Below are 19,628 nucleotides of genomic sequence, written 5' to 3' on the forward strand. Positions count from 1 at the left end.
TGCAAGATATTGAGAACAAGAATGCCGAAATTCGAGATCTAAAGCAACAGATCTCTGACCTGACCCGTAAGTATCTATCCAAACAATGAAGGGCTTGAATGCTCTCCTCTTTGATACTAATATATAGCCCTTTCAGAGAGAATGAATTCTCGGCAGGCAAATTTTACGGCTGCGCTCAATCAATTGAGGCGTAATTTGGATGCCACCGCTCGAATCAATTCTAATCGGTGAGAAAGACCATGGAAAGTGAAGGTGAACTGGATTGAAAAAAAGGACGCCAGCTACCATCTTGGACACGACGTTGTTCGCATTGTTGTCCATACTAACATTGAGTCGCGTTATGTAGCCCCCGGGGGCGGGCCGAAAAACAGCTCATATTAGGGATCGTCGTCCCTGGCGATCTTGGCAGATCTCACAACCGTCATCAGTTTTCATCCATACCTTCAATGTTATTACCCTCAAGTTATTATCAACAAGACTTGAAAAGCTTTCATATAGCCCAACACAAGCATGGTCTCGCGTGCTCATCGACCATGGCATATTCGTCTACTCAGTGCAACCATCAGCGGGATCGTGTGGCCATTTGAGCTTGTCTACCACATTTTCCAATATTGGCGAGAACGCCGACCTGTTCACCCACTATCGCGCTCTCGAAAACGTGCTCTGACCCTACCTTTACCTGAAACATCATACCGTGGTTGGAGGCCAAAAAAGACACATAACCAAGCACAGTCGCTCTTTTTACAAAAGTTGCCGTACGATATCCGACGACAGATATACGAATACGTGTTAGCTCCACCGGAAGTTCTACATGTTCTGGCTACCCGCTCCAGCCGCCTCGCTAGTGTGAGGTGTTTTTCCTTGTATCCAGAGAAATCACCAATGCATCACCAATGCACTTACAAGCACCGTGATCACGATGAAGGCAATTTTCGACAACCAATAGATCTTAGTCTTCTATACTTGTGTCGTCAAATGTCGGTGAGAGTCTTCAGGAAATAACCGTATTCATTACTAATAAAGTTATTATGATATAGATACTCAGAGTCGGTACATGTGTTTTATACAGAAAACACTCTGGCTATCCGGGATGATGTTCTTCGAAAACTTCCAGGCGCAATGTTACCTCATCGCCTAGCATCTATCCGTAAAATGAATATTGAAACCGCTATAATAAGTAAGAGTGATCGTAGGTCCGATATCTCACACGCGGTGTGGAAAGACTCGTATCGTTTTTGGACGGATGCATGTCGAGTTCTTGGTGAAATGGGTACCTCAGGCTGTGATCTTAAAAGACTTGAGATCAGATTGAACTATTTTCATGCAGCAATGCAAGATGGAGATCCGCGAGATGGAAATCTTGGTCCTAATGATGACTTACTTCTTGAGATGTTAACTCCTCTCTTGGATCTGAAGATCCCGGAATTCCGCGTCATCCTTCATAATTGGCCCCAGCAAAGAGAAGACGTGTCGCGTATTCTTGAAATGGATCCTCCGTTTTCTATTGAGGGAGACCTTTGACCAAGATAGAGGCTCCGAGTCGATCGATGCTCGGTTGAAAATTATTGGTTGGCAAGGGTTGGCGGACTAAAGGCATTTACTAGTATATAGTATAACGCCCTCCGCGATTTATTAATAGAGTCAAGAAGTCAATGAATAATAGCAGTGATCACTACGAGCCTGCAAGTGGCGTTTGAATCGTGATGGGTATTATCAAACTTTATCATGGCATAGGTGATGTCCTTACAAAAATGTATAGGATTGAGAACACGGTACTAACGATGAGGCTCAAATGCATCCATCCTATACCCCTCACCGCTCCCTCGCAACCATAAAGGCTGTTCATCAACAGCCATTCTACCCATTTCAACACTGATCAATCTCTTCATGTACCCTTTTTATCAAAAGTCCACAATGCCGATGATAACCTCCGACAAAGACCTTGCCAAATTACTCAATACACCCACAAAGCAAGTAAATGGGTAAAAAAGCTGATCCTCCAGCACCTGGGCAGTCCTGTTAAGCTCGTCGATAGACCCCAAATGCAAGGAATGTTCAGCAGACCCTTGTTGTTAACACTGGCTGATGGCCGCGAGGTGGTACAACAATTTCGAACCGAACCACTCGAACTAGACGCTTTCAAGATTGCAAAGAACGCCTTGGGCTCTGTCGTTCCTGATGCTATGGCCTTGGAAAACGAAGAGCTTTTCAAAGAGGGTGTTTGGGCTTACTCTTTTAATCGTATCCACGGTAATCTCTGGGTTCGAGGTATTGCTGGTAAGGGTACGAACGGCCGAATTGCCATTAACAAATCTCTTGGTCGCACTATGTCTAAAGGCTACATCGCCGATACTAGCGACGAGGCTGTGGATGGCCGTGTACGATCGCATCTTGAGGCACTTGTGGTATCACCACTAGAGGACATCAACCCATATAGAGGACAGCTGCAAGGTTTTCTTGACAACCTGGATCAGTTGAAAAACCTGGTATGAATCCTTAAGCCTATCATAAAAGGAGGAATGGCCAGGCAGAATATGGTAGGCAGAGGAGCAAGGAGAGAACAAGATATAATAGGTATCGGTAGGGGACCTCGCCTTTTTGTGGGTGGTAAATGAGTGCCCTCCGATGTACGTTTTGTTACAGTTCCTTGTACTTGTATGGCTTCCTTCTTTCCCGACTTGTATAAAAAACGTAGGATAATATTCGTGGAAGGGTGGACGTGCACGCGGGCAGGTATCTGCGGGACATGTGGCAGACAAGGATCAAGGGACAAAATGATGGAATAAAACTACAGGAGGACTAGGATACAGCGACAAGGAGAAAAAGCAAAACATTGAATGAAGCAATGAGGAACGGAGAAAAGCACAATATTGACGCGAAAAGGAAGCGGAAGTACCACAGAAAAGGCCAAAGCAGCGCAGATGCAAGAAACCACATGTGAGGGAACTGGGGTAGTAGCTAACGAAAGGCGAAAGGAATGAGAAGCAGTAGCAAATAAGAGCAAAACTTGGCAAGAGAATAGGCGAATCAGCGCGAAGATCAGCGAAGAGGTTGGCAGTGGAAAGGGCAGCAGAGGGTTGCGGGCAGGTTGTGCAGGGTAGTAATACCCTTTACTCTGTTCCTTTGTTTCAGGGCACTGGCTGTACTAGCGAATTTGATAAATTACAGTGGATATTTATAGTATAGCAGGTAATACCAATACGCTGTTTATTGCCACCTCTGAGCAAGACCTCAAATCCCCTGGGTCCCTTTTTTCCAGATTATACATTTTTTGAAGATGTTGTTTCTCTGCTTTCTTTATCTTGTTTTTTCCTGTGGGGGCTGAGGGCCCTCAAGTAAAACTCCGGTATACGCTGGGTAGAACGCCCTTGTTCCACATACTATGTGCCCCCACCTTATTCCGTGGATCGCGTAACTCGTCCCATTCGCGTGAGAGTGCAAACAGAACATATAGGGTACTCCAGGTTAGTCCAATGCTTCGGACCCACTCCCGCCGGGGATAAGAAGTATATTAGGAGCTAGGTAACCAGGTTCTTCGCATCTCTCTCGGGCTTTTCTTCTCCAAGGCCTCCTAAATAGGGTGGTTCATATTCGGGCCTAGCGCCCCAAACAATGCGTGCTCCTGCTCCATTGCATCTACGCCTGCCGAAGAGAAATCTGTCGTTCGCTCGCCCTTCCTTGCGATTGTCGTCGGCATTTCAACAAAGGAGGACATTTTGTGTCTCCGAAAGGCTGGATGTCAAGATGAACCAATTTTCCACGCCGACTCAACCGCCAGCAAACTTCCCAACATTCACCCCAGACCAGCTGTCCACGAAACGGGAATACTTTCCTTTCATTGCGAGCACTATCAGAAGTAGACCTTTCTGCGGGCTACCCGTTTTTCGTCTAAGTTATGGGGATGATGGACTTTGGGATTCATACATGAAAACTCTTTACGAGGAAACGCATACATCTTCGCTCCGGGCTGACCAAGAATACCTGTTTCCCTACTTCTTTTGCCCTATCTTTTCAGATTCTCCTCTGCAAGACGCCTCTCATGACACGATCCGTGCAAAGTTCACTAACTGGGCGTTAGATACCCGCGATCCTACAGTTAAAACACTATTATCGGAGGACGGCTTTGACGATTGTAAGTTTATATCGAAGTCTCTCGGACTATGGGAATTACTGTGAAGTATGGTACTAAGCCTATGCCTGTCCGCCTAGAGTATAACCTTACCGACAAGATGGGTATTGGAAATTGTGAACTCGACTGCAACTTACTTAGCTACTCTCACAGGGAGTGCCTCTGTATCAAGTGCCAGCTTAACGACGATATCTTCTTCTATATGTGCTTCTATGTATATAGTGTAGACAAATGATATGTGTAACTCTATTGCTATTGCTTAGAATGTGTTAGTATATAACTTTATTGTGGCTAATAGTCTTAATATCCTTTGTGGTAATCTTCCAGCCGTTGGTGATGATGTGTGTATCCCAGAAGTCTGCAATTCGACCACTCTTCTTACTAAGGATACTTGTTTGTAAATGGAATCCAATTGGAATGCTAGCCTCGCTTAGGTTTTAGCTTAGAACCCTATGTTTGACTCTTCCTGTGATAACCTCTATCTCTTCTTGGGTTGGCAGATTTTCTCTGGGTATTTCTCTACTTTTATTTTCTGTCTTCTTCTGTTTAATTATATAATAACCAATTAAGTTGAATAGGCCACCAGGTGGATGGACAATAACCTCCGAGGGCGTTGCGGTAACTACTACTGTTACTACTGTTCCTACCAACGCTGTGACAACTTCGAATCAAGATTATAGCAAATGGTATACAGTAAGTGCACTTTCTAGACTTATCTTAATAGATTACTGCTAACAATTGAATAAAGGTTTTAAACGGAGATAATTGCGCTACTATTACTGACAATACAGGAATTTCCCTTGTGGATTTCTACTTCTTGAATTGTATAACTTAACGGTACTTATATTGACCTTTAGCTTGGGAATATATACTATATTGAAGCGGTTGGAAATATTGTTACTTATTCTAGCTACTCGGCCACAAAAACGTAAGTAACCACGACCTATATTCGACTAGTAACTACTACGATAATATAGTCTGTTGGTCCTACTTATACTCTATCCTCTGTCCTAGGAACTAAAAACGATTGTATTATCTACTAAGATTATTATACTAATAACTCAAATAGTATTACTAACTAGGAATTAAGAACCGATATCCTCGAGTCTGTAAATTTGGACTTAAATAATTGTTTTTATTATACTACTCTTTACGGGATTGTGGTCTCTAATATTGTTAAATAGAATCCTAGTCTAAGTAAAGATAATCATGAATTTTAGTCTGGATATAACTACTATATTCTTAAATTATGGAATGGTACGACGGCTATCTTACTCTATTAATAAGTTTAATAGTATAGCTAACCCAGAAACAGATACTAAATTATTATCTAATGATATGTCAACTAAATGTTAGACGGTTGACTTATTATAGATTATAAACAGAACTGCATTGTAATATAACTACTATGTAGCTATCTATCGCTATGACAATATAAGTAAGTAAAATATTTCAGCAAAGTAAATACAAAATCCTACCTTTTATCAAGCTCTTACCTATAAACTTTTTGAATACAGCAGCTATAGTATCTCAGAGTTAATCTTAAAGGGTTTGAACCCTTAGATCGGAACAGGCAATTATACAACTGGGCTCTTTGCTGGCCTGGCCAGCAATTTAGCCCATGCCGTTTGCGTTGGAACTAATACTACTGAGTCGGCAACGTCTACGTAGCTGTATGGGTCAACTCCTGTATAGAATACTGCAACTGCTACCAAAGCTATCAAGAGTACTCCCATTTCTGCAGCCGCCTCAGCTTCTATTACTATGGAACCGGGCTACATATCGACTTGTGACAAGTACTACAAGGTCGTCAGCGGGGAATCGTGCTACAGTATTGCCCAAACGTATCGAATCACTCTTGATGAGTTCTATACCTGGAATCCGGATATAGGTGATGATTGTTCTGGTCTTTGGTTAGGTTATGGAGTGTGTGTGGGTATTTCTTCGACTACAAGCAGTATTACTGCAAGTGCAACAAGCTCGTAGAAGAAGTATTGCTTGATTTCCTTTGCAAAATCACACACAAAGATACCTATGTCTTGCGATGCGATGTGTTTTGACCTCTACCTTGATTGATGCTTCAGAATGACAGAGGGTATATTGAATAGATATAAGTGATATGTTATATATAAGCAACCTAGTAGCACATCAATTCAAATTTGATGATATGAGAATATAGAGTCAGCTTTAATGATGAGCCACAGATATACAGGCAACGTCGCTCTACTTAATCAACACCGTATTCTAAGTTATTTCTGACTACCCAACTTTCTGTCCCTTTACGCCCATCAGCCCGGCTAGCCTAGGTATTAAACAACCAGTAGCCAAAATATATCTACATATACACAGGATTTGTTCTGGTATCCTCCTTATCTGGGATAGTTCTTAGTAGCCCTATCCTAAGAGGGTCGGTGTAGTGAAGTTTATTATACTTTACCCTAACCTTTTTTACTAACAAAAAAAAGTAGGGATAGAGTTCACTATACTTTGTTTTTGTAAATTGACTATATTTAAAAATAATTATATAAAGAAGCTAAAACTTTAGAAGTTCTAAGTTAACTAACTAGCCAAAACCATGGTGGATGTAGCATTGCCCCTTGAAAGCCCAGTAGCTTAGTAACATAAGCCTAAGATCTTGTGATGAGGTGCCTACGATCTACCAGAATGGAGAAGGTGCGAAGAATAACGAATAACAACGTTGAGGAAAAGGAAAGAAGAGAGAGAGCTATGCTACATACACGTAGGCGGATGCCACTCTTCAGACCAATCAGATGATTGGACTGCATCCGAGAGTGGGTCAAACCGCAAAAGCGTGCAAACAGTGCAAACATACCCGTCCCGAGTCTTCCTCCATGTAGTTATACTATGTACAGATCTACGATCGCTGTGTAGCTGGTTTTTATATACGTTTGCCCCCTCCTCTCTCCCTCCTCTCACAATATCCTTACATCTCAATAATGGGTGAGAATTCCATAGCAAGGTTGGTCTGCTTAATTCGTGTCTAGCTTTTATGTACTACTACAGCTTAATTGACATATATTCAGTCCAGTGTCTCTACTACCCAGCGACTGCTGGCTCAAAATTCTGAGCTATCTCTCCGTGGAAGATCATCGGTCGCTTCTCTTTGTCTCTAAAAGCAGTAATTGCTTTTCTGAGCCATTTTTAATGAAAGCTATTGCCTGGGAGTGGAAACCAATCCCGCTTAGAAGAGTTCTTCTATTATTTCGCGCTGTACTACGGAAGCCAGAGCGGGCATGTAATATTCGACATTTCAGTCTTCTGTCACAGAAAAGTTTCGATTCGGCGGTTGAGTCATGGCATCCCCCAAGCTGTGAAGCGGACTTTAAAGAAGAGATCACACATTTTCAGGATGTTCTTGAGCATGCCCAACACATTGTGAAGAAAACTGCTTTCCCAGATTCTAATACCTGGACCCAAGCTCTTGATAGTGGAAACCCCTATGCTTTTGTGTCAATCCTTCTCTCGCAGCTTCACAAGCTCCAATCACTGTCGCTTGATTATACTTTTGTATGGCAATCTGGGTTCCCTGGACTAATGCTACGCCATGCACTCTCATCGAAGCAATTATCACAGTTCAATTTTCTTACACATGTGGATTACGGGGCCAATGTCCGCCGTGACGAAATGAGCTTTGGCGAGGCGTTAATCCACGAAGAGCCTGGATACCCTGAGTGCAATCCTAAACAATTTCCTGCTTGGTTCTACTTGCCAGCTCTCCGGTCGCTTAAAATATGGCTTCGCACCAAGAAGGGCATAGAGCTGCCTTCGCCTTATGGGCGGCCAGATCTTTCTCGGCTTGAAAGGCTTATCCTCACACGAGCGACTATTGAAGAAAATCAGGCCCCTAGCATTCTTTCTCTTGCTCCCTCTTTAAAAACTCTGCATCTGGGAATGGCATACAGATGGGGCAAGGAGGTAGCTTTGAAAGATGGTCCAGCAATCATTGAAGGCCTGAAATATTCCCAGGAATCACTCACGAATCTGTCTTTTGGCATTGAATATTATCCACCAGGGAAAAGTGATCTTCATCTTCAACGAGGGGAGTATGACCTCAGTGCTCCATTCTATGGTCTACTGAAGCAATTCCCAAAGCTTCGCTCTGTTGAAGTTCCTGTAAACCTACTTGCAGGATGGACAATGGAGGCCTCAAGTGATCTGGTCTCAGGTTTACCCGAAGGGGTCGAACAATTATGTCTCAGGTCGGATTATGCTCCAGTTGAATACGATTCCTGGCACGCGGAGGAAATGACAGAGTTAGTCACATATAACGCATCAAAGCTAAAGGCGCATTTGCCTCACCTTAAGCGCGTCTGGATCCGGAGATGGGAATACTTTGCCCAGGATGGCGAAACAGTACCGCTCGCGAAAGCTGCTCGGGCTGCCTGTGCCCAGGAGGGTATTCATTTCCAGGTTGTTTCTGACGAGCTTTCCAATGGAATTTGGACTGAAAATCGCTTAGCCCCTGACAGGAAGGTCCTCTGAAAAGCTTGCAATGCTAGACTTGAGATCTCTGATTTAGCTGATATGAAAACAACTCTTTTATAGCATGTGTCTTGGCATGCATTTGGCCGCTTTCAACAACCCTCGCTCAAGAGAATCGGCCATCAAGTCTTGCGCAGTAGAGCATTGGATTCATGGGTTGATTCATCAAGACAATGACGAACGTGCCTAAGGGCGGCAATCTTGTCTTAGAATCGTTGGATAACCTGCGCTGCATTTTTTAACGTTGAGATATTTACTGCGTATTTTGATGATGCTTCCGACTATCTGGAGGACTGCAATACCACTTGCTGCATCAGGTAGGCCACCCATGATTCAATTCTACCGCATAGAAGATTGAAAAAGTCGGAACAAGTCGTCGCTAGGAATTATAGATTAAACGGGGCCCCTGCCTCTCAGAGAGGGGGTAAGCATCAAAGGGAAGGGAGGCTCAGAGCAAAACTAGAACCTGATTAGCCTCTATCTGGACCTTGATCCCGAACATGATGTTGTCGGCTTTAATATCTAGTATGAAAAAGGATGAGTAAGTCATAGTCCAGCCTAGGCGATATAAGAGTCTACGAACCAGTGTGTGCAATATGGCAATCTGTATGAAGATAATCTAATGCTAGAAATAGACGGTGAGGGACCATTGCGATGACTGGTGATCTTAGTCTCTCTATTGATTGCGGCGTAAGAAAGCTAGAACAATCTCCCATAGTGGGGGATGCACAAGACATCGATGCTTATCCTAAGGTCCGTCGATAAAGAACGCATCAAGTAACGTCCTTATCACGTCGCGACCAGGATGTGTGGAACAGCCTGACGACTGCTCCATGCATTTATACATATTCAACTCGTTATCCACTAGTTGGCCCTTAGACGAAGCCCGAATAAAGATCTTAACCATACATAATTCCGATCACTATAAAATGATATATAAGTATCTCTGATTAGCCAATTTGAAAGACAGCGAATCTTACTCCATATCCCGTGCAAGCCACACCGTTGACGTGGTCCCAAATCCTAATTTACTGATCACTTGATAACGCTGTTTTAATAATTTCCTTACTCTTAGATAAGGCTTCAAGTTGTTCACTCATGAAATAGTGGCGAATATGTTCGGCTGGCCATTGATGGATGCAGGAGCTTCTGGCCCAAAGCAATATTTCCGAAGTCATTGCCCTCTTCAAACATGACTGGATAATTGCGGCTTCCAGCTCGATTGCTGAGAGCTGAGATAAAGATTTATAAAACTACTACTTTAGTGTCTGGAAACAAAGCACGCATCGCTGGGTAGCGACAAGCCGTCCCAATAAAATATACACTGATCACATATAATCAGCCAAAGGCTACATATCTGATATTGGATGTATATATTTAAAACACCCATCAAATCCCAACCCAAACGCCAAATAACACCAGCGAGATCGACGAAAGAGTGTAAGGCACACACTGCAGCCCATACAAGAGTGGACAAATGTCGCGGTCATCGTCATCGATCTCATAATTTTAGACATAGCATCAATTAAAGGAAGGGGTATGGTAGTCATAAACAAAGACGCACGCAAATGCAGTACAAATATCAAATAACAAGCAAAATCTTCCCTCAATCTACACGAAGCTTCCAAAGACCGCTGCCAATACTATCGGGACAACAGTAAGTAGCGTGTTGGGTTGGAGGAAGCCTGACGCGGCGTTGACGCCACCTGTTGTGTATACGTAGTCGAACTTGAGATCGGTGGAGTTAAAGCAATTATCGCGAGTGACTTCGACGACGTCTTCGGGTTCAGCGAAGGTTACGTCCACACACTGGGGCTGTTAGTTTTGAATTTTGATATTGGGAATGAAAGGAAAATCGGGTTGTGATGAGGTGGATGGGATGGGATGGACATACGTTATACAATGCTGCGCCGTGCTTTGCTGCGAGAACCACTTGAATGGTTGCGTTTTGACCAACTTCGACGCTGACGTTTGCAGGTAGAGGAACTTGAGGAAGACAGAAGGTTCCAGGGTAGGGATTGTTGGTTGGGCCTTCGATGGAGAATACAGGAACGACGGGGTGGCTCATGTTCTCGGGGGTTGTGCCGAGACCAATGTTGATATAGATCAGGCCTGATGAGTGGCCTGGGAACCACCCGGGTTGGACTGCGACTGCACCTCCCTTAACGGGCCACTTGGTACGGTTGGTTGATGTGGGCATGCCGCCGCCTGAAAAGATGGTTAGTCTTTATTTATTCGTTCATGCTGGGGCTGAGTTGAGAAGTGGGAGAATCTTACAAGGGTAGATCCATTGCATGCCGTAGGGGTACATGAGAGATTCGCTCGACTTGTTCCAGGCGGCACCTAGGCCGTCGGCGGCTGCAATTGTACCGTTGGTGTGGAGGTTGTTTCCTCTGTAGCCGGGGTAGGAGATGATTGTGTGGGCATTAGCCATGCCTAGGCATAGGAGGAGAAGAAGGGTAGCCCATCTTGGTAGGGATAGTTGTGAGGCCATGATGATTGGGTGTGAGAACGAGAATGTAAGATGAGAAGAGAGAATAAAAAGCAAAAGTCTAAAGCGAAATCAATGGATCCAGTCCAGATGTCGCTGATGCTGATACAGACACTTACAGCTCAAACTCTGATGCGATGGCAAAGAGAGCGAGAGCGTAGCTTGATCAAAAAAAGATGAACATCAATTCAACGGAAGAAGAAGAAGCTCACAAGCCAAGGAAGATTTTCGAGGGCTGATCAGGCTCTTTTTGAGGGGTACTGCTGTTCCAGCAGCCATGGCTGCTGCCGCGGACGAGTGAGGATGCAGGATCCCAGTGTGACTGCCACTGCAGCTTGAGCAACTAGCTCGTGGCTCTAACTGGCTGAGTGGAGCAGGGATACTGGGGATCATCACGGCCCTGCTGCAAGTGCCATCACCTCAGGGCCAATGGGGCGATTTGATTGGTGGAGGGGCCACCACTGGAAGCGCCGAGGAGGCACGCTAACGGACGTTCTGAGGGGTTGGTGGTTATGGGTTGCTGGTGCTCGGCGCTTACAGGGCACAAATGTGATGGACTTGCTGTAGGATTATCACAGTGAATCAAGCACTTCTTTTTTTTGTGTCTCGTTCTTGAGATGCAGCTCGGGTTGGGTTGAGGGATCCGCAATTCATAGCGTTGACCAACCCCGATCTTTAGAGTGGGTTTTGTTGGTAGGAAGCGGAAAAGAACTAAATGCGATGGATGCGTATTTCTCTTTTCGAGTTCCAAGTCTTGTTCCTGGCACTTGCATGAAACTTACAGGGGCAAAAATCTCAGTCACAATCACAAGGTCGCAGATCCGGTGGGTGGGGAGGAGTGGGGAGCTTCAACCCCAGTCAAAACACCCAGAACTGCATCTTCCCAGATATTTGAGAACCACACTAAACTAGGGGGGTTGTTAGTGCTTTATACAGCGCTAACATTTTGGCCAACATGAAATGATTTCGGAATGTGTCTTGTTTCTTATCACACCATAATACTGCACTAGACTCCGTACTCGTACAAACTCCGTAGCCGCCAAGCTTTACCATCCCAGTGCGATCCACATGAACCACCTTATTCAAGATCCGGTTCACATCTAATTCGTACTATGTACAGAGTACTATACTTGTCTCTATAAAGTCCTCTCCATCGGATACAACGGATAATATGATATCCGCCAAGCGGGGATCAACTTGAGCCATGACTCTAGTTGTCCTACTGGAAAACATCGCAGAAATCAGGAAATTTTCTACTTTGCTTGAAGAAAAAGATATCTCTCCAGATTGTAGATGCCAGACAAGCATTCCCTTGACGAGATCCAGAAAAATTTCCCTCTCTTCTCCATTTCCTCAAGAAAAGAAATCGCGTCTTCCAATGTTCGATCAGGAATCGGATTTTCGTAGAGACAGCGACCTAAAGTTTTTCAAGATAAAAAATGCAATCATGCCATTATTATCAAAGAATGGTCCACAGAATTACTCCTCTGTAGTTTCATACTCTGCCATCTTCTCGTTCAACGGGTTCTGGCGACGATTACTTGAGAAAGGATGGGAAACTGTTCCTTGTGAAGCAATGTCGAGGAGCGAGGAGTGCTTGATCTTATAGTATTCATTCAAGTTTTTCATTATAGACTTCTTCTTTGTGAGTTGTAATTCGAAGAAAAGAAAAGCGTGTGTTCAAGTTATTAATTGTGGGAAAAGTTCTATATCCATTTGATTCATTGATGCATATGAACTGGGCGTGATTACGTGACTATTCCTGATTCATCTATTTCTATATGGCCTGGTGGGAAGTAGATTTTCCAGAATTAACAAAGAGATTTTGATTGAATTGAATTGCTTTGCTCAACTTACTAGTTAACCACGTAGTTAAAGGTTTGAGAGTTGTACTATGTGTGATTGAATCGCTGTCGCCGTGCTGACAATTCAGCTTTGGGTTATGACTGTCGACTATCAAAGCACAAAATTAGAGCAAATCCTACATAGAAAAATACATTCCTTGAACTGCATAATCTTGACATTGAAATTAAATTATTGATAATTGCATTCATCAATCATAGGGATATCATCCATGGTGTTACAACCTTGAGAACAAACGTCTACGCTAACCCCTTCGTCAAGTCAATGACAGTCTGCACGACCTCATCTGGAGCCTCCTGGGGAATCCAGTGTCCAACACCATCAAGAACCTTGAGGGTCCGGAAATCAGAGCAAACAGCACCACTAGTCATCTTCTCCAAAGCACCGGGTTCCTGATACGTCCCCCAATCTTTACCCCCCGAGATAAACGAACAAGGCGTTTCAATCTTCTTCCCAGCAAAAAGATCATAATCCTTAGTGTAAATCCCACCCGCAGCCGTGCGAACACGATACCAATTCAAACCACCTTGGAAGCCCGTCCGAGCATACTCAGCCACATAAACAGCCAGTTCATCCTCCGGCAGCCATGAATATGAAGACTTTCCTTGGGATGGATCACCGACCATATGCTTCTCTACAGCCTGCGGCATAGTATCATCAAGCGGCATAATGTAATAATAAGGCATCTGCATGACTTCCTCTGCTGTCCAACCCTTCAGTGGCCGTGGTTGATTTCCAGGCCACGACGCACTCTTCAGATGGAAATATCCACGCATGAATCGGTGCAGATCTTCCAATGCAAGCGATGACATATCCGAATTAGCTTCTTCAGTTGAATAATACCATTTGTAATGTTTGCGACCACTTTGAGCCAGTGCTTCATGGATGCCCGACGCAGCTGCAGAACCCTCGGCACCACCGCCCCCTCCCTGTTCAGCGAGCGTCGCTTGTTTTTCCAAGCTCCCAGTACCAGTACCATTACCTTCATTAGCAGTGTCAAAGGGAAGCGTCGGACTCCCATTAAAGGGGTGACTCATTAAAACGACACTACGAAAGAAATCCGGTCGCATCAAGGCAGCCATTGAGGCTGTTATCGCGCCACAATCATGACCCACTACACATTGAACTGATCGATATCCTAGTGCGTGGACTAGTATGATGATGTCACGGACGAGATTGGTTAATGAGAAGCTATGCAGTTCGACTTCTTGGAAAGGTCGAGTGTCCCAGCCCGTTGTGCGGCCGAAGCCGCGCTGATCTGGGGCAACGGCATGATAGCCTGCATCAGCTAGTTTTGGGAGGATGCGTCGCCAGGAGTATGCAATTTCAGGAAATCCATGCAGGAGGATAACTAAGGGGCGATCTTTGGCGGGAGTGGCGCCCGATTCGAGAATGTGGAAAGTCAGATCGGGAGTTGAGATGAGGCGACTGGAGACATTCTGAGGGAGGAAATTCTGAGGGAGGGGGAAACCAGGCAGGGCAGGAGTAGAAGTAGAAGAAGGGGAAGGCGCGATGGTCATGGTGGAAGATGATCGTCGATCTTGTAGATGGTAAGTTGGTAACCTTGTTGTATTGTTGTATTGTTTCTTTTACATATCAAGGAAGAGACACTCTTAAATACTTTCTTACTTTCTGATTCGGGGGAAATATCAGCCTATTTCATAAGGTTAGTGCCTGGACCCGTTCGTCTTGTTTCCTTGGAAGTCATGACGCAAGTTCCTTCTCTCTCTCTCTGCTTACTCTGCAATATTGATGATCCTCGAAACTCTCTTCTCTCTCTCTCTACTCCTACTCTTGCTCTCCCTGCAGCTCCCCGTCATTATTGAATTCTTCCCCTTATTGGTTCATTCTTTGGCCCCAATTCCCTTCTTTTTTTTTTCCCGCATCACTCCGTTAATCGTTACCTCAAAGTCACGTTCTCTAATTCCTTCATATTCGGGACTTCCAAGCTTTTTTTCCTCTTTCTATCTGATTTTCGAATTGTCGCGACGAGCATCCCACTACCGAGTCTTCCGCCTTCAATTTTTCGGATCAACCCCGGCGCTGCTCTACGCAGTGTCCGGCTGGCTATCCGCTTGCTTTCAAATTGAGCTCTTAGAGGAGTTCTTGAGCAACCATGTTCGGTCGCCGCAAGAGAAGCGTTTCCCAACATCGTCACGTACAGGTATGCTCCCTTCTATGAATTCTACCGATACATGGAGAATTCTGTCGCCTCGGTGGATAACCGAATGCTAATATGTTATCTTTGTTGTTGTAGCCACTCTCTACGCCTGCGTCCCAATCAGCGCAATCCGCCGCCAGTCATGCCTTTCTAAGATCTCAACCCTCCACGACCAGCCTGTCGTCCGCGGCAGCTGCTACCGCTCTGCGAAATCGCACGCCGACCCCAACAAACGTCGAAAATGTCCAGACCAAGCGCATGGTCCAACGAGCGGCCTCGAGCCATTCGCCGACGAACCCGCTGCCGACTCGTCGATCAGCAAGTGTCAGTGGACCACTGCGCCGAACGAATAGCTCGAGCTCGATGACCGCAAGGACCTTCAGAGAGCCTTCCCCCCATCGTCCCTCCACCAGCTCCGGCCCCGTGAATGTACATCAGCAGCAGCCTGTTTCTGTGCCCCCGTTACCGAGCTTCCCCGCGCAATATGCCGGGCGACAAGAACCTACTCGTCGAGCGACAAGTCTCCAGCCAACTGTCCGATCACCTCCGGCGTCCCCACGTTCCGCACGAGGGAGCGATCGTGGAGGATCCACCTCACCGCTACATAATCGGATCAGTAGCTTGACCACTGTACCAGAATTTGATCGACCGTCAAGTCGAGGATCGGTCAATTTTTCGTATCCAAGGGGCTTACGGCCGAACTCGCCCCCTTCGCCTGCAATTCTCGAGGATCAGCCTATCACCCTAGGGGCTGTTACAGAACAACCCGGCCCCCAGCAAACCATATCAGAGAAACCGATCATTACAAGACCGACGATACAAACTGCGGGGATTACAGATGGGAGTCACGCAACCAAGCCTGCAGCGTCTGTCACTGGTACTGCGGCCACTGCAGCTCAAGCAGTAATCGGTGCACCAAAAAAAAACGCTCGGGCAGATCCTCATGCAAGGGTTGAGCGGATCGAACACGAACCTACCTCTGCCCCGCAGGATAATGAACCTCCTGCTACGCACCCTTCTTCGCGAACCGCCCCTGAACACTGGCCCGCTACGACTACCGAAAAGAGCAAACCCCGGGATCCAACGCATGTCGACACATCTCTAGCGCAACGATCGGACACCCGACAAACGGCTGGATCCCCAACCCCCGACGTCATCGATACAGTGGTGACCCCTCAACCGTCCCCTTCCGCTTCTACGAGAGAATCTAAACAGCAACACGAAATCAATGTCAATCAATCAAGCAGCCCTGGTCGGTCGGCACGATTCTCCAAGTGGCTTTCTGTCAGCAGCCCTGGGAGTCAAGTTCATCAACCCCCTGCCAGATCAGTCTCCCCTGTTAAATCAGCTTTGAAGAATTCTCCCCGCGGAAGCTCTCTATCTCCCGACAGGAAAGTCTCCGTTAGTGGTATAGTTTTTCAACCACCCAGCGAGATCTCGGATGGCACATCAGTCGCCTCGGACGAAGGATCTCGACTCAATGTCAAGAAACGAGCGCCGAAAGTCAGTTTCGACGACGAGGCTGAAATTGTGGGTGTTGCTGCGAGCCCTCCTACATCGCCTGAAGACTATACACCGGGCTCTCCTCCGCCTAAAGTCAAGTCTCGTATGAGCTGGCTCGGCGTCGGGAAGAAGAAGCAACCCACATCGGACCTTGGCGCTGGAGACGATGGCTTTGATGAGGTGTTGAAACCACGAGCGGCGCTTCCTTCTTTTGGTAGCGTACGAGGCACCCGTGATGGCGGCCCTCAAGAGCCTGTTATCCCTGAGTACAGCGATAACGAATCTAGTGACTCATCTGATGATGAGGTGGCGACTACAAAACCTTCTTTTTCCAATGACCACGCCATTGGAGGTATACTTCACAAGGTGCCGGAAGTTGAGCAAACACACAATGTCAAAGCTGTCGAGCAATCATCAGTCACCGGGCAGTCTTCTCCAGCCCAGCAACAGGCTGCGCCCAGGCCGAAAATCGATGGTGTGGCCCTTGGCGGCATCACTGAGCAAACCCCGTTTACCAATGCGGATTCACATATAGCCCCGCCTTCTATCGCGGTGGAACCAGCTACACCTCCTATTGATAGTGACCGACCTAGTCGTGAGCTGCAACGAATGAGTCGATCAAGCCTTGAGCAATACCAGATTCCGGGTGGGTTCCCACCGTCAGCGTCAGACCGTAGTCTGAAGTCCGCCGCAGATTCCACACAATCCCAGCCCCAGCCCATGGCTAGTGCCATTCCAAGTCACGTCGATGATGTCGATACTGAAGGAGAATCCGGCGACAGCGTCTACAGTGACGCGGCAGAAGATTTCGATGGGGACGGCTTTGGGTCGATCAATGCTATTGTCGATAGCAGGTCAATTCCCAGGTCTTCAGCACCCTTGGATACAGTCGATGAAAGCCGTGATACAACCCCAAGACCGGTCCGTCGATCTCCAACATTTGAAGATGAACCCGATTATGCCACGATGCAGGCTACAGATAAAGCCCGTGCAGCGACACCCACTCAAGATTATGTCATTCGTCAACAAGAAGATATTGCAGTCGCAGTGCCTGTACAGCCCGAAGTTGTTACTTCGTCTCCGCCCCTACCTGCCAAGTCCAAGGCTCGGACTCTATCAAACGACAGCGCTCAAATAGATTCGAGTGAACAGCGTAGACCAGTATCAATGTCTTTCCAGGGTACCTCCAGCTCCCAGCAAGGGCCTCGGAAATTCAATACGGTCAGCTCTCCTGGGAAAGATAAACCACGACCAAAATCACTGGGCCCTGCTTTCCAGGGTACTAGAGGTGCAGGAACTGCCGGGTTCCCTAACTCTCTGCGCCGGACCACGTCAAACGGTAGCGACTCTTCTAGCAGTTTCAAACGTGCTAGTTCTTCGGTTCGGGGTGATGGCCACATTATGCGTCGAACAATGAGAGCTGGTGGGGGAAACTTTCAGGGACCTCCATCGGACCGAACAGACTCTCCCACTGACCGACGACCTATGTCATCAGGCTCTGGACAAGGGACAGGGACCTTGCGTAAAACACTTCGCGGTCTACCAGGAGGCGCTGGTGGTGGTGGTGGTGGTGGTGGTGGTGGCAACGAACGCTACTCCTTCTTCTCAACGAACAAGCGCGCTGCGCCCTCTCCACGGGGACGATCTGCGAGACAACCTTCAAGATCTACTCAAGGGACTCCGTTTAGAGACTCAGATGAAGAAAGGGAGGATGACCAACCTCAAGCCTTCCGCAGTCGTTTCATAGACTCTAGCGATGAAGAAGAACAGGGCAGTACCTCCATGCGACCCGTTCGTGGTATTCCACGCCGTAAAGGTGCCCATGACGGAGATTCCACCGATCTAGATGACAGCTCTGAAGAGGAGCGTCGACAGCAGTCTCGATATGTACCTGCTGTTGCTGTTGCTCCTCGGGTTGATCCCACACCTCCTGCTTCTCGCGATCAAAATGCTCCTCCCAACATGTCCGGTATGGCAGCCGTAGCTCGCCAACGTGGGATGTCGCAGAGAGAGCTTGAAGAATTCATCATGCAACCACCCAAAGGCCGTAAATCAGGACTATTCTCTCGTCTTGGTCTTACAAAGTCCAAAACTGTCGACAATCGCATTCGCAAGGCCGATGTTGAGAGTCCTTCTCGCAGAGACACACCTTTGGAACGATCCCGTCTGGAGCGTGAGCAACTGCGCGTTGAACATCATCCCTATGGTACCCCGCCTCCGGCCCCCGGGATTGTAACAACAGTGACTGCTACTCAACCTGAACAACCTGCATCACCACAGAAGCTTCTGAAAAAGAACTCCAAGCGTTATACAACTGGTGGAACCCCCTGGCCTCTCCGCCCAACTGCTGCTAGAATCAATTCAGCCGAGCCGCCACTGCGACAACTCTCTACTTCTATACCAGAGCAAAGTGCCAGTGTGCCAAATTCCCCATTACGAAGTCGAATGCCACCGCTCGAGTCCACCGGACGCAACGGGAGTGTGACAATCAATGGAGGTGGGGGACCAGAGACATCTGCTATCAAAGCGCCTGAGTCACCTCAAATCCCTCGTGCTGGTCCAGATTTGAACGACGATGCTGCCTCGGACATCACCAGGAGCACCGAGGACAATGGACCCGTGGCTCGAGATGTGGTGATTGCTGGATCTGGACGAAAGAAACGATTTCCCATGCTTCGCAAGGCATTTGGTCTACGAGCTTAATTGTGCCTGTGTTTTATTATGTGGATGAGCTATCTTTTTCATTTTCTTTTTCTTTTCACTGTCACTTTTCACATTTACCCACGATGCACAAAGATGATCTCTTTCTGCTTTACACACGTTTAATGCCTTATTTATATCCTTTTCTTATTTTTTCTTTTCGATTCTCTGTGATCTTTTTTCTCTGCTTTGACACGGACCGGACTAAGGCTAGACAGCCAATGTTGTCTACTGTCTGCTCTTTACTGGTCTGTGACCTATGGGTTACTGTCTTGATA

General features: G+C 46.5%; 7 protein-coding genes across 7 annotated transcripts; 5 read left to right on the plus strand and 2 right to left on the minus strand.

Moving 5' to 3' along the window:
- Positions 1–510: 510 nt before the first annotated feature.
- N7478_011074 (uncharacterized protein) lies at positions 511–1,521 on the plus strand (the record flags this gene model as incomplete). The annotated part of the gene is made up of 2 exons (XM_056927288.1): positions 511–851; positions 1,038–1,521. 2 exons carry the CDS (start codon positions 511–513, stop codon positions 1,519–1,521), a joined length of 825 nt encoding a protein of 274 aa, XP_056774336.1.
- A 521-nt stretch (positions 1,522–2,042) lies between these two features.
- Positions 2,043–2,492, plus strand: N7478_011075 (uncharacterized protein; the record flags this gene model as incomplete). Its single annotated transcript, XM_056927289.1, has 1 exon — positions 2,043–2,492. The coding sequence occupies one exon, from the start codon at positions 2,043–2,045 to the stop codon at positions 2,490–2,492; it is 450 nt and encodes a 149-aa protein (XP_056774337.1).
- Positions 2,493–3,612: 1,120 nt separating this feature from the next.
- On the plus strand, positions 3,613–6,115 carry N7478_011076 (LysM peptidoglycan-binding domain-containing protein; the record flags this gene model as incomplete). The annotated part of the gene is given in 5 exon segments (XM_056927290.1): positions 3,613–4,132; positions 4,150–4,333; positions 4,708–4,822; positions 5,040–5,057; positions 5,825–6,115. 5 exon segments carry the CDS (start codon positions 3,613–3,615, stop codon positions 6,113–6,115), a joined length of 1,128 nt encoding a protein of 375 aa, XP_056774338.1.
- Positions 6,116–7,086: 971 nt separating this feature from the next.
- Positions 7,087–8,632, plus strand: N7478_011077 (F-box protein; the record flags this gene model as incomplete). Its single annotated transcript, XM_056927291.1, has 2 exons — positions 7,087–7,090; positions 7,179–8,632. 2 exons carry the CDS (start codon positions 7,087–7,089, stop codon positions 8,630–8,632), a joined length of 1,458 nt encoding a protein of 485 aa, XP_056774339.1.
- A 1,611-nt stretch (positions 8,633–10,243) lies between these two features.
- N7478_011078 (copper acquisition factor BIM1-like domain-containing protein) lies at positions 10,244–11,126 on the minus strand (the record flags this gene model as incomplete). Its single annotated transcript, XM_056927292.1, has 3 exons — positions 10,244–10,441; positions 10,527–10,840; positions 10,910–11,126. The coding sequence occupies 3 exons, from the start codon at positions 11,124–11,126 to the stop codon at positions 10,244–10,246; spliced, it is 729 nt and encodes a 242-aa protein (XP_056774340.1).
- A 2,099-nt stretch (positions 11,127–13,225) lies between these two features.
- N7478_011079 (alpha/beta fold hydrolase) lies at positions 13,226–14,506 on the minus strand (the record flags this gene model as incomplete). Its single annotated transcript, XM_056927293.1, has 1 exon — positions 13,226–14,506. The coding sequence occupies one exon, from the start codon at positions 14,504–14,506 to the stop codon at positions 13,226–13,228; it is 1,281 nt and encodes a 426-aa protein (XP_056774341.1).
- Positions 14,507–15,102: 596 nt separating this feature from the next.
- Positions 15,103–19,353, plus strand: N7478_011080 (uncharacterized protein; the record flags this gene model as incomplete). Its single annotated transcript, XM_056927294.1, has 2 exons — positions 15,103–15,150; positions 15,244–19,353. 2 exons carry the CDS (start codon positions 15,103–15,105, stop codon positions 19,351–19,353), a joined length of 4,158 nt encoding a protein of 1,385 aa, XP_056774342.1.
- Positions 19,354–19,628: the final 275 nt, after the last annotated feature.

Source organism: Penicillium angulare (assembly GCF_028827245.1).
Source record: "Penicillium angulare strain IBT 27051 chromosome Unknown utg000008l_segment0_segment0, whole genome shotgun sequence".
Lineage (NCBI taxonomy): Eukaryota > Fungi > Ascomycota > Eurotiomycetes > Eurotiales > Aspergillaceae > Penicillium > Penicillium angulare.